At 46.7% G+C, this 12,436-nt stretch overlaps 2 protein-coding genes across 8 annotated transcripts in view; one reads left to right on the plus strand and one right to left on the minus strand.

Moving 5' to 3' along the window:
* Positions 1-12,436, plus strand: part of ACTR2 (actin related protein 2) — a 516,258-nt gene that overhangs the window by 251,012 nt on the left and 252,810 nt on the right. The window lies entirely within an intron of this gene.
* Positions 6,712-12,436, minus strand: part of SERTAD2 (SERTA domain containing 2) — a 79,810-nt gene continuing 74,085 nt past the window's right edge. For 6 of the 7 annotated variants that reach the window (XM_075088364.1, XM_075088363.1, XM_075088365.1 and 3 more), the window contains one exon: positions 7,002-7,950. In XM_075088364.1, coding sequence (XP_074944465.1) covers positions 7,002-7,946 — 945 coding nt within the window. In that variant the 5' untranslated portion in view covers positions 7,947-7,950. Of the gene's footprint in view, positions 7,951-8,876; positions 9,159-12,436 lie in introns of all 7 variants that reach the window. The other variant, XM_075088361.1, reaches the window with a different exon arrangement.

Consider the following 12,436-nt stretch of genomic DNA (forward strand, 5'->3'; position numbering starts at 1 on the left):
GAAACTGCTCCTTGCACAGCTCAGCTTTTGAGCCAGCATCCCTATGGACCTGTCGCAGCTGATCAGTTAGCTGATGTTCACAGCAGCTGTACAAAGTGTTGTCTGTGGCTGAAGGGGACTTTTTCCCCAATGACTTTTCCCCTCAGTGGTTTCTCTGGTGAGTATGAGAGCCGTGTGGTCCGGGGAAGCCAGCTCTGCTGTGCGGACAGGGCCAGGAGTCGTTTCGCTTGCCAAGGGGAGGAGCACAATTCCCTGCAGGCCAGGGTCGGACATGCAGGTGAGAGGCAGGGAGCATCATCCCTCCTGGGTGACGGCACCAGCAGCTCAGTGGGGCAAGGGTGCCTTTTGCTGTCCTCTCCTTGCTGCGTTTCTGTGTGTTTCTGCCCCACGTGGCATATATTTGAGCAAGGTTTGTGAAAGCTGGTGACCCTGCCTGGCCACAACACCCCAAATTTCCAGTTATTTGGGCCCAGAGAAGAGCACAGCAGCTGGTGTCAGCTGTGGAGTTGCTGCACTGGCTCACAGTGATAGCGAGCAGCCGCAGAGCTGAATGCAGACCTGGGCCAGTCCCGGGCTGTTGCTGCTGGTGGTTTCAGTGCCTGTGAGGAGCCGCCACTCTGTGCTGTGGTGGCTCCTCTGCCTGGAAACCCCACTTCAGGGGCACATCAGCAGATGCACCTCAGAGAGGGAGGGTCTGTCATTCAGGCCTGAGGACACCCCAGACTCCTGTCACCCCAAGAAGCAAGGTAAGTACTGTTCTCCTCCGTTGGGGTGTCAGTACGAGATACCTCAGACCTGAGCTGCATCTGCTGCAGGTAAGTGCCTGTGCTGAACCACAGCCTGCTTTCTCCTGCCCCCCCCTATAGGCAAGCTCAGAGCAGGGGCTGGTTGCAGAGGAATGTCTGGCAGCTGCTGGGGAGCCCTCCAGCTGGGGGCAGACACTAGAGGGAGGTGCAGCTCACCAGCTCCCCACACCGGTACCCCATTTTAAAAGCCCAAGGCAATTGTTTGCCCTTACTCAGCTGAAAAGCGGAAAGGTCTGGAGTGGGTGGCAAGCCACTCACGGAAAGGGTAAGTAGGGCTCTGCATGTAGCCGTGAGGTTTTGGGCTGGAGGCATCTCCTACTTAGAAGTCATGAGTGAGAAAACGAGCTCTTAAATGGTAGATGGCAATAAAGCAAGAGCAGCTTTGGGAATGCATCTCCCCATGTCCTGCATCAGGTGGAGGCACTGACAACTGGAAATGTCTGTACAGGAGCCAGCAGTGTGTCGGTTCAGGGCGAGCACCATTGCACCCTGGAAGGGAACAGAGACGCTGGGGAAAGTGTTCACACTGTAGTCTTGGGTGCATTTCACCCCTTTGAGCACAGCACGTGCTGAGCAGACAGAAATTCAATCCCTGGGCTGGCTTTAATTCTTCCACTTATCTCTTTGCATTTCCCGTGCCCTGTGCCTCCACAACCATGTGTCACCGAGCGGCAGCTGGTGTGCAGGGCCCAGTGCCCTGCGCTGCTGCTGCTGGCTGCCGCACTGGTAACATGAGCCAGCTCGCCGCAGCTGAGCTGCTGTGCGGCATGTCGGGACGGGGAAAACTTGCTGCTTTTCTGTCTGGTTTTTGGTTCGCTGTAAATCCAGAGCAGAGCAGTCATGTTTCTGTGGGTGTAGGAGGCCGAGCGCAGTGTGCGGTGGGGGGGTGGGAGGGGGTGAGTCACTTGCTGTGCACCGCAGCTGGGGCCAGCCCAGACAGCACTCCTGGGCTGCACTTGCTGCTTTATTGCCACAAAAGGCTTGAGCCAAAGACAGAGATGAGATCGCCCTCCTGCCTGGCCCTGAAAGCAAACACCTATCACCTGAGGGGGGGAGCAGGAAGAAGGCACTGATAAATGAAGCACTGGATTAAGGTATCAGATTTTTCCTGCTGGGATTTAATGCCCTAAAGGACAGTGCATTATAGGTATTAAAGCAAGACAGAGTCTGCTCTCAGCTAGCCCAGCAGCACCCTGGTAAGCTGTGCACGCCACAGGGACCAGCTCAGGGCTGCAGCTCGTGGCCGCAGGAGAGCTGAGCATCTCCTGGCACTCGCAGGCCAAGACTGGCTGCAGAAGGACATGGACACCAAGGGTACCTCAGTGCGAGGGACACAAGCCTCGCACCAGGAACAGGCCTTGCACAAGGCCTGTGTCTCTTGTTCTGTGAGGCGAAGCAGGGCAAGGCTGGGCTCTCCCTCCCTTGTCCCTTGCGGTGGTGGGCGAGGCTGCCTGCTGCGGCCCTGGCATGCTGCCGACCTGTGGGGGTCTGCCTCCCCCTTACCGACCTCATTGTGGAGGGAAAGAACCAAGCCAGAGTTTATTTTAATTGTTTATTGTATAATATAAAACTACAAAAGTAAGACTGCTCATTTCCATGTACATTTGTCCAATTGTTTTTTTTGATTACAGCCCATACCTACATGTGAATACAGTAATCTGGTTTCAGATGTATATGTCTGTAATATTGCATAGAAAAGGCACAGCTCTAAGGTCTGTGGGAAGGGAAGGGGAAATACAGCCTTTTTTTTTTTTTTTTTGACAATAACAAGCCCTGTTCAAACAACCATGCACTGAACATGTCACACTATTTACACCTTTTCCAGAATCTTGGCCTTTGCAGGCACTAGCATGGATTATGCTCAGAACTACATAGGAGTCAAGGTTGGGATTTTATCTGCAATTTATGTTTTTAAAGATGTTCCAGAACTTGCATTAGGCTTATTTTCAGAAAAAGAAAAAGTGCTTAGAAGAGAACTAATTTATTTAAAAATGTTCAGTCTTATTAATTAATAGAAGCACTGAAAGCAACTTGCACAGAAGCAGGATACTGAAACCTGGTGGGGGGACTGGGGAACAACCCAAAACAAAACCAAAACAAACTCTAACACGAACAAAAAGTTCACAAGATGCCGGAGTGAATTAAACCGTTTGTCAGACAGGACCCATTACGATTAACTCAATTTAATGGTGATTAAAGTGTAAACTTTGGATTCAAAACATTGGTTTTAAACAACCCAGGCTATTACCACACAGCATTGAGGGAAAACCAAATTACCTTTCACAAGGTCCAAATTTATTCTTACAGTGATTGCTTCAGACAGTGGCTTTACTGTCTTGCTTTTCTAGCTGGCTGCAAGGAAGATGCCAGATGGATGCATTTATGTATGACTCTGCTCCAAGAGGGAAGCTCCCCTTCCTTTGCTGACAGGGCTCTGCAGTCCCGTCAGGCTCTGGAGGGGACCCGTGGTGTCCAAGGAGTAGCTGGGGGGATGCACAGAGCAACGCCGGTCATTTGAACTCAAGCAAGCAAACCCCTCCGCTGCATCTGTGAAGTGCGGTCATCACTTCTTGTCTGGCTTTACCTTCTGGCAATGAGGTGGTGCCAGCTCTGTTGCTGCATCTTCTAGGGCTGGAGGTAACATCCATCCTGCAACCTTCTTCACCTGTCCAGCCCCAGGGACTTCAGGTGGGCTTCCCGTGTGTGTTTAAAAAAAAAAAATCACCTTTTTCAAACATTTACCAGGCTAGCACAATAGAGGTGATTGCATCTGCTCCTGGTTTCTGTTGCAGATTCCAGCAGAGTGCCATGGAGGGCCAGCAGGAGAAGCTGATGGGGTAGGAGCCTGACTAGGACTAATTTTGAACATAAAACTTGTTCCTCACCCATACCTTTTTTTGCATATTTCAAACAACCAGACCCATATTGGAAAAAGAGAGTGTGTGTGTGGGGAAGTTATGTGAACCATGCATATCCTGACTGGAACTCAATTTTCTCTGAATCTGGCTCCCATACCTTTTTTCATACAGATTTACATTCCTACAAGAGAATACATTCCTACCATACATTCTGTACATGTTACAATCCAGATGTTGTTAGCTTCACAATAAAATAAATATATTTACAAAAGGAAAAAAAGAATAAATAATTTATGAAAAAAAAAATCACTTCAAATCCAAAGCTCCTTTATTCTGCTCCCATCTTGTCACTTCATTGCACATTAATGTCACTCTCCATCCCTGGTGTAGGTCTTGGAGACGTTTCATGCATGGCTGCTGTTAGGATGGCAGCAAAGGCCACGCTAGAGGCAGTAAGTGACCATGTGGGCAGGAAGCCACAGCTGAGCCCTTCCCTCTGTAGCCTGCCACGCTTACAGACCAGCACCAGCCTTGCTAACCTTTTGCCTAGTCCCATAAGTCAGGTATGTTTATGTCCTATGGGATTCCTGTAAGGACTCTGCTATAGGATGTGCGCTTCAGCACCAATGATACACAGACACCACCTTCTGAGTGGTAAAACGGATTTAGAGCTCCTCTCCCGTTCTGTGGATACAAAAACTTCAACTAACCCCTCTTGAACAACAGCACAGCTCTCTGAAAATGGCACTGATGTGAATTTTTGCCTAGCAATACGGTAGTTGTTTAAATGCATAAGTAATTCCCTGTTCCCACACACATCCCACCCTGCCCCCCCAAAAAAAAAAAAAAAGAAAAAAAGAAGGCAGCCCCTCCTGTAAAGCAAAGCATGCTTACCAAGTCACCATGTGAAACTGCTGCTGTTACCACGTGCCTACAGGTTTGTGCAGACAGACACACAACCCTTGTGTGGCTAAAGTCTTCCCAGTTACTCCAGTTACAAGAGGTGCAGGATCCATCAGGGCTCTTTTCCTACAAGGGCCGAAAAGGGTGGCTGAGCGTGGTCTGGTCACTGCCAGGAGCGAGAGAAAGCAGTGCCCTGCTCCTGCCCCAGTCCTTCACTTCTGATGGTCCCTAAAGTTACGCTTGGTCAATGGTTTTGTTTGAAGCAATAACTTTTTTTTTTTTTAGTCCATGTAAGGAAACGACTGCAAATCCATCAGCATCCTGCTGCTTCACTGAGTTTGGCTTGGAATAAAGAAAGCAAACCCACCCCCTCAGCCCATTCCCCCCTCCTCCCCCAGCCCCACATCTCACCCTGGCAGATGTATTCAGAGCCAAAAGCGTGCTTTGTAATTGTACATGACACATTTCATTTCAAGTTCCTTCACTGCAAAACGTATTTGCTTTTACACTGTGTCTGCGTGCATATCTATGTTATATCTATCTACCTATATACTAATAAATATATGTGGCCTGTTTTAAAGTGCCAATTTATAAAAAGCTGCCTCCTTAAAGGGCAGACAAGACCCAATTTCATCCATGACAAGAAGGGAGCAGAATTGACTGAATATTGCCAAATGACGTAAAACATAATTTAAAATTTCTTAAATAAATATAAAAGTTATTCCTAAAGAAGCCATAGGCATGTCAAAAATATAGGTTGTAACCGGCGCTCAACAGCTAAAGTACCATTGAAAAACTAAAATGCCATAGCAACTTCAGCAATAGGCATGATACATTGCAAACTTTTTTTTTTTTTAAATTAAATGTACACCACGAACTTAAAAAATGCTATTGGTGCAGTAATGAGAAGACTTCTCAGGTGTTACGGGGAACGGGACCATGCATAGAAAGCTGTGTCTGTGTATTTGTTGTAAAACAGGTCTATAAAGTGTAAAGCAGGTAACGCAGTTGATACAAGAAACCAACCCTATATGAGATGCCAAGTGATGTAACACGACTGGCTCCAGTTTCAACAGCAATGGATATTAAAGCAAGTCCATCCAGTGCAGGTAAGAGATGAGCTTCACTGCAGTAATACTGAAGTTTCCTTTTTCAGCACTTAGCACAGTGAGGTGGGGAGAGGGAAGGAGAAATACTCCAAGAAAGGGCGAGTGGACGCTGTCAACGCCAGTCTTCTGCCCGCTCTGCACGTACGCCCATTGGTCAGGAAGATTGCCACGAGAGGTGGGCAACGGGCACATTCCCCCTCAAAACCATTCCCAGGAGCTTCGGGTGAGGAAGTGCTGATCTGCCACCATGTTAAGGCGCTCCACGTCACACGGGATGGATGCCCCGGCAAGAGGACGCAGGCAGGCTTGGGGGCACCGGCCCAGCGCTGGGGTGGGGAGGCTGCAGCCGCGGTGGCACTCAGGACCTCTTCAGGTGAAGTTCCACAACTGTTTCCTGCCAACTGCTTCACATACGTGTTGAAAAAGGACATGGCTCTAAGTTTCAGGAATCACAGTAGTGCGCAGTGGGTACAGCAGGGAGCAAACACTTGTGAAACTCCTACAGAAGCAGCTCCCAGCCCTTTCTTAAAGCACTTTTTTGTTTGCATTCAGGGAAACCGACTGCAGGCTTATTTGATCCAATTTTCTCTTTGCACCATACACATATAAAACATTACAACTCTGTATAAAAGTACAAGTGGTTCTTGTACATCTGAAGTATGCAGGAACTATGTGAGCAAATCCTATCAAAATAGCTAAATTTTTTTTGTATGTATAAACAGCATTTGTTTTTAGAAAAAACAATATCATAAACTGCAGAATCTGTACAAAAATATAAAATAAATTTGGGCAGCAGTTTCTAAACAGCCATGTAAATGCAACACTTAAAGAGGAGCAGGTTAATGCCTCCAAAAGGCTGAATTGCTAAGTCAACCTATACAGGGCTAAAATGGTATTGAGATTATCTAAATAATAAAATTTTTTACCTCTTGCAATAAAACTTATAGAAAAAATAGACAAATATGCACATGCAATTTACAGCTTTCCCCAACATAATCCTTGTGCTTAGCTTTTACAATTTTTTTTTCTTTTTTTGTATTAACATAACATTGTCTACAATACATATTCTTTCCTATACCAGGATATTCGGTCTTCCTTGAGGAACCACTTTAAAAAAAATACATTAGAAGTGGTCATACATGGATGAAGGCACTCCAACTCTGCTTGAAGCAAAAACTAGTGTGATCCTTTTCTTTTCAAAAAGGCAAGCAAGGATGCATGCACAGTGCTGTGAATTGGGGGTGGAAGGGACTATGGAAATACTACCAAGTGTATATACTGGTACTTAAAATTAAAAAAAAAAAAAATTGCTATATTTCTATATTTTAAGACCCAACAAGCACCTCCATGATGTGATCCAGTTCTGTGAGGTCCATTTTGAAAGGCTGATTTGGAGTTACTGGTTGACTGCTGTACGGAGCGAGAGTTTTTAGGAGCTCATCTGCTGAGACAGGAGCCATTTTTGAGGCAGCCCCTGTGGCAGACGTGCAGGGGTCAAAATCATACATGGATGTATCAATGTCAGCGAACAGAATATCATCCAGGGTCAAGTCTGTGAGGAAACCCGTGGAAGTTGTTATCTCAAAGTTGCCAGGTAGCGAGTCCATGAGTTTCGATTCAGCTGTTCTGCTCTCCGGGATGCCCTCAGGCTTTTGAACATTGGACTCGCTGGGGTGATCTTTAGAGTCATCGGCTGTTGTTTCGGCTGCTACTGCCTCTACGGAGGTAGGTGCTGGACAAAGCTCCTCAATTTCGTCCAAGGCTGAAGAGAAGCTGTCCTTTACTGGTTGGAGAACAGGAGGTGGTGGTTTTGTCGGACCATCGTGCTGGACAGTCGGGGAAGTGCAAAAAGTGTCGTCCTCGAGCAAAGAGGCTGGGGTGAGGCAAGACTCCAGGGGCGTAGTGCTTACAAAGTCAGTGGGGAGAAGGGGCTGGGAGGCGAGATGGCTGAACGCTGGCTGGGCCTCGCGGAAGTTGTCACTGAGAGGGTCGGTGGGCTGCGAAGCGGTCACAAACACGGGCCTCAAGCTGCCTTCTTGTTTGAGTTCTTCCTGGATTCGCCTCAGCATGTTGTTAATTAAAACTGTCTTTTGCAAGCTTGGCTCGGTTAATGGCCTGTGGTTATAAAGTTTCATAAGGGAAATGTTGAAGATAGTCTGACGCTGTAAGGTGTAAGACACCTTAGAGGGACCGTCAGTAGGAGACACCACTTTGCCTTCCAACCCATCTTCATGCTCGTCAAACTTCCGCTTTCCTCCTTTCCCCAACATATATCTGAAAGGAAAGAGAAGAGATTGATGATGCCAAAGCTTGAAGCCTGTTCTTCCCGCCTGAATGACTACCCTAGTCCACCTCCTCCCTTGCACACGTGGTGTGGAGAGATTAGCCGCTCTGTCCCCTCCTCACTTACCCCTAACAGTCACAAGTGGAAATCTGTCCACATAAATAACTCTTGGCCCACAGCAGCGTGATGAGGAAGCAGAAGCCACCTCAACACAGTGCTCTGGTCCATTGTGTTAAAGCACAGCTACGCTGGCAAATTCCAAGCAGGAATTCAAACAGCATCTATAAAACTCAAGCCCTTGCACGCTTGGCAGCAGATTTCACTCTTGCATATGTTAAGCATATGGTCCCCAAATATCCATACATAGGTGCACAAGCTACAGATACTATATTGAACATTCCTTAAATTTCCTGACTGAGGCAGCACTATGCCTGTAAATACAAACGTAATACACCGAGGTTCTTAAAATGAATTTCCCTTTTTATTCAAAAGTGTGTTCACAGGGGTAAGGGGAGCGAGGCTCAAGCAACTGCATACTGAGAGAAACCTTCCCGGTGAAGCTGGGAGATTTAACCCTTTAGCACACCAGGATATATGCATATCTGACCTCGTGGGTTTATTTAACTGATTGCATAAGGGCTGAACTACTAAAGCAGGAAATGCAGTTATTACGCTCAGAATTAGATAAATTTCAGATGAAGAAGAATATCTGTCAGGTGTTTTAGTCTAATCTCCTAGGCCATCCTCTGTACTACGCTCTGCTGCTGCAGCCAGGGCCTTCAGTCCTGACAGTGCCTGGGTCCCAGTTTGAGGACAGGGGCATCTGCCTCAGAAAGCTTCAAAGGATTTTGGTGTCCCCTGAAGCACTGAGCACCTAGCAGCTCTTACAGAGGGCTGGGGTGGCCTGTTTTCTTACCCCCTGGTCTTCTGGGTACAGGAAGCATTTTCACACAGTGGTGTTTGAAACCCTTTCCTCAGCTTCTGCCTGGTGAAGGCAATGCCAGCAGCCTTTGCTTCCTCCAGTAAGACTTCCAGGATCTTGCTAGTCACAGACATAACAGCTTTTGCACCAGAGCAAGGATGCATTGCTCCAGACACACCATTTGTCTTCACCTCTCCCCCATCAAAGCGTGTCCCTCACTCAGGAATACATCCATGTCAGGTTTCATTTGGGAAGAAAAGAACGCCATATGGCTTTCTGAAGAACAAAAATCAGCATAAATGCATGAGCTTTTTTCCTCGTCAAATGGCCAATTTTGAAGAAGGAGACAAAGGGAATTTTACCAAACTTGCCCCACATCATAAATCATTTCTGAGCTAAGAGTAAGTAGGGCAGTTCAATCCCTGGTGCTGCCTCTTCCAGGATGTTTCAGAATGTGTGGAAATGCTCCTCTACACAGCTCAGTCCCAGCCTCATTTTGTCACTGCTATTTTTGTGACAGGAAGAGCCCCCCCCCACCCCCAACCACAAAGGAATGAAGGAATTGCTGTCCTGTGACAGAGGCACAACCGAACGTTATACATCTGAATGGGGAGGGCTTTAGGGTCAGCAATCCTCTGCCTCACACAACCACCCATGTTCAGTGAGTAGCCAGGGTTTGGTTTGTTGAAATATCTACAATGACTTGGGTGAAACAGCATGGTCCCTGCGACAGACACTTCTTTCAGTGCTTGTGAGATAGCAGGTTCCCTCTGACTCCCTCCCCCACTACCTGCATAAAGCCAGTTTACCAGACATCCTGTTTTATCACATCTAAATCAAAACTAGAAGGAGAAGAGGCTGTTACTACACTTCACTTGCCTGTCCCATGGGCTGTATCAAATTTGCCGAGGAAAAGTCCTGTGGAGACGGGTAGGATCACAGGCATTGCAGAGCAGCACCCTGCACTTGGCCTGCTTCCACGTCTTAGGGCACAGGTTTGACTTTCCCATTTTCCCCAGGTAGAGTGGTGAGGTGCTGGAACACTCACCCAGTTGCCCTTTTAATAGGATCACAGACAGCCCCCTGTTCATCCCTGCATCCCTCCCTCCATTTAAGAAAACGCTAATAAAATGGCAGGAAGATTTCAGCCTCATTTTTTAAAAAAAAGAAGTGGAAGATGCTTTCCAGCCCCAGCTACCCAGAGAGAAGTTGCAACAGGCATATAAACAGATTTTTAACCCCAAACCTGACTCTTTGCATACGAGCTTTATTATGCAGCTATTGCCTTGCTATCGTCTAGGAGACAAAACTCGCCTTCCTTATTTGAGTACAATTCCCATTTCCCCCAACAGGATCCATGCCTGCAAAATGACTGTGCCAGGCAGGTCTAACACCAAATTGATTGTCACACACCAGTCCCGCTGTGGCTAAGGACTTGCAAACATCCCCAAGAATGTCTGACAGACATTTAAAAGCAAAGAGCCCTTGCAAAGTAGGAGAGGGGGCAAAAGAAGTCACGATTTCAATGCAAAAAGAAAAGAGCTTCAGAAAGCATTTGCTGGGCGTTAAATCCAAAATCAGATTGGGTGAAGTGAGCCTCTTCTGGTTAAAAATAAGTCCCAAATCCAGATCATTTTCTAGCATATTATGCAATTAAAAAAAGAAAGGCGGGAGGAGGGAGCAAGCTGAGCAGAGCTGAGGAACGGGTAGGCTGCCATCCAAGTTCCTTGGCCAGCTACCAGCGATCCCCGCGCCTGGAATCTTGGGTGAACAAAACCTCTGAAATTTAGCACTACTGCCGAAGTCTGGTTTTTCTCTGCTCCCTAGTGTCACTTCCATGGACTACTCTAGAGCTGTGCACATGGTTTGGGGTGTGAGGGGGGGTTTGCTGTTCAAATGTTCACAACAGACACGCTTCCTTCCTTTGGACAGACAGAGCAAGAAACAGAGGACCGGGCTAGCAAGAACTGAAACCCCTGCCCAAGTCCAGCACATTTTCAAAGCAGTGATGGGTTAGGAGGAGAGCTAGCAGCTTTCTGTCCCTTCCTACTATCTCCTCCCCCTGAAAAAAGACAGGCTCTGTCCTAAGGACATATCAATGCTCCTTCCACAATGCTCTGTTTAAAGGAGAAATTTTTAAATGGCTTGGGGACTAGGAAAGTTTTAAAGTTTGTTAGGTTCTGTGAGGAATGCATAAAAATATTCACTGCACAAAGCAAACCTTTTTCTCCACGATAAAGAAAACAGACCATTCGGGTGGACATGCTCCATTCCCTGTGCTCGATTATTAATTATTACTGTCAGGGGATGCCAGCAGGCATTTTGAATGAACCCAGTTCAGCCCATCTGCATCCAAGATTGAGGTGCTGGTAGTTAAGATGTTTTTTAAGCTGATCGGTAAAGAGCTATGGGATCATCATTAGTAAACACAAAGATAACCTCACTACATCATTTTCCAGGAAGCTTAGAAATGATTCAATATTTCCTGTATGTATGACTGTCAAGCTTTCACATCTCACTCAATCATCGCGTAGCTTGGTTCAGAGCTTGTCCTTTTAAAAGATAAAATAGATCAGGCAACTCCCAATTTCACCTACCAGCTTTTCAGCGCAGCTTTCAGTTTCTTTTTCCCCAGAAAAGCTCTCTGAACTGAATTTAACTATTAAAGAAGCAAAGCAGGATGCCAGCCTAAGCAAGGGGATTTTATTCCCCAGAACAGGGGGCTCAAATGAGCACCTCTAGACTCTCAGCTTTAGAGAGTTTTATTTTATCCCCTTCTCCTCTGGCATGCAAATGTAAAACCACTTTCCTCCAATTTCCATAAATCACTTTATTCATTTTAAGAAAGGAAGGAGGCGGTATCTTTTTAGACCAACTGATAGAGTTGGTAAAAACAGACAGGCTTCAGGCTTGCAAACCTTTCCCTGGATCTCAAAAAAGGAATTTTATAGGTTCTGACCACCACAGCTTAAGACAACGCTGCCTGGTTGTTCTTTACAGTTCAAACTATCTCTTCCCTCCTTCAACCAACAGTTTCATGCCTACATTAAAAAGATCAATTTTGTATGTCTCAAGATACTGAACAACATAAAAAAAGGGGGCAAGTTGTACAATGCCAACATTTGCTCTGGTTCAGTTCTGTTCATCTCAAAAACTCTGACCCTACCCCTTCCAGCCAAAGCTCCTGCCGGGAAAATGAAAACACCAAACTTATAGATTAGGTACAAAATGAGATATACTCGCACCCTCTCAAGTGTCAGAAGACAGAACAGGCCTACCAAGTCACATGGCTGTAATGAGGAGGGCCAGACAACAGCAACCCACCACGATGCAAGACTGGACAGGCAGCAACAAAGGCTCACGTCCATGGAGGGTCTTCTGTGCATCCATTTTGGCTGAGGAGCAATCCCAGCCAGATGTATGCCTGCTGCATTTCCATCCGTCTGCCAGCAAACATAATTTTGGGGTCAAGCATTAGGAGTTGAGCTGGGATGTTGCTTTGTTTTTGTTTTAATAAAGGGTGTCGCAGGGTCTTGGCATGCAAATTGGTTTTC

The sequence above is a fragment of the Phalacrocorax aristotelis genome, chromosome 3, assembly GCF_949628215.1.
Source record: "Phalacrocorax aristotelis chromosome 3, bGulAri2.1, whole genome shotgun sequence".
In the NCBI taxonomy this organism is placed as follows: domain Eukaryota; kingdom Metazoa; phylum Chordata; class Aves; order Suliformes; family Phalacrocoracidae; genus Phalacrocorax; species Phalacrocorax aristotelis.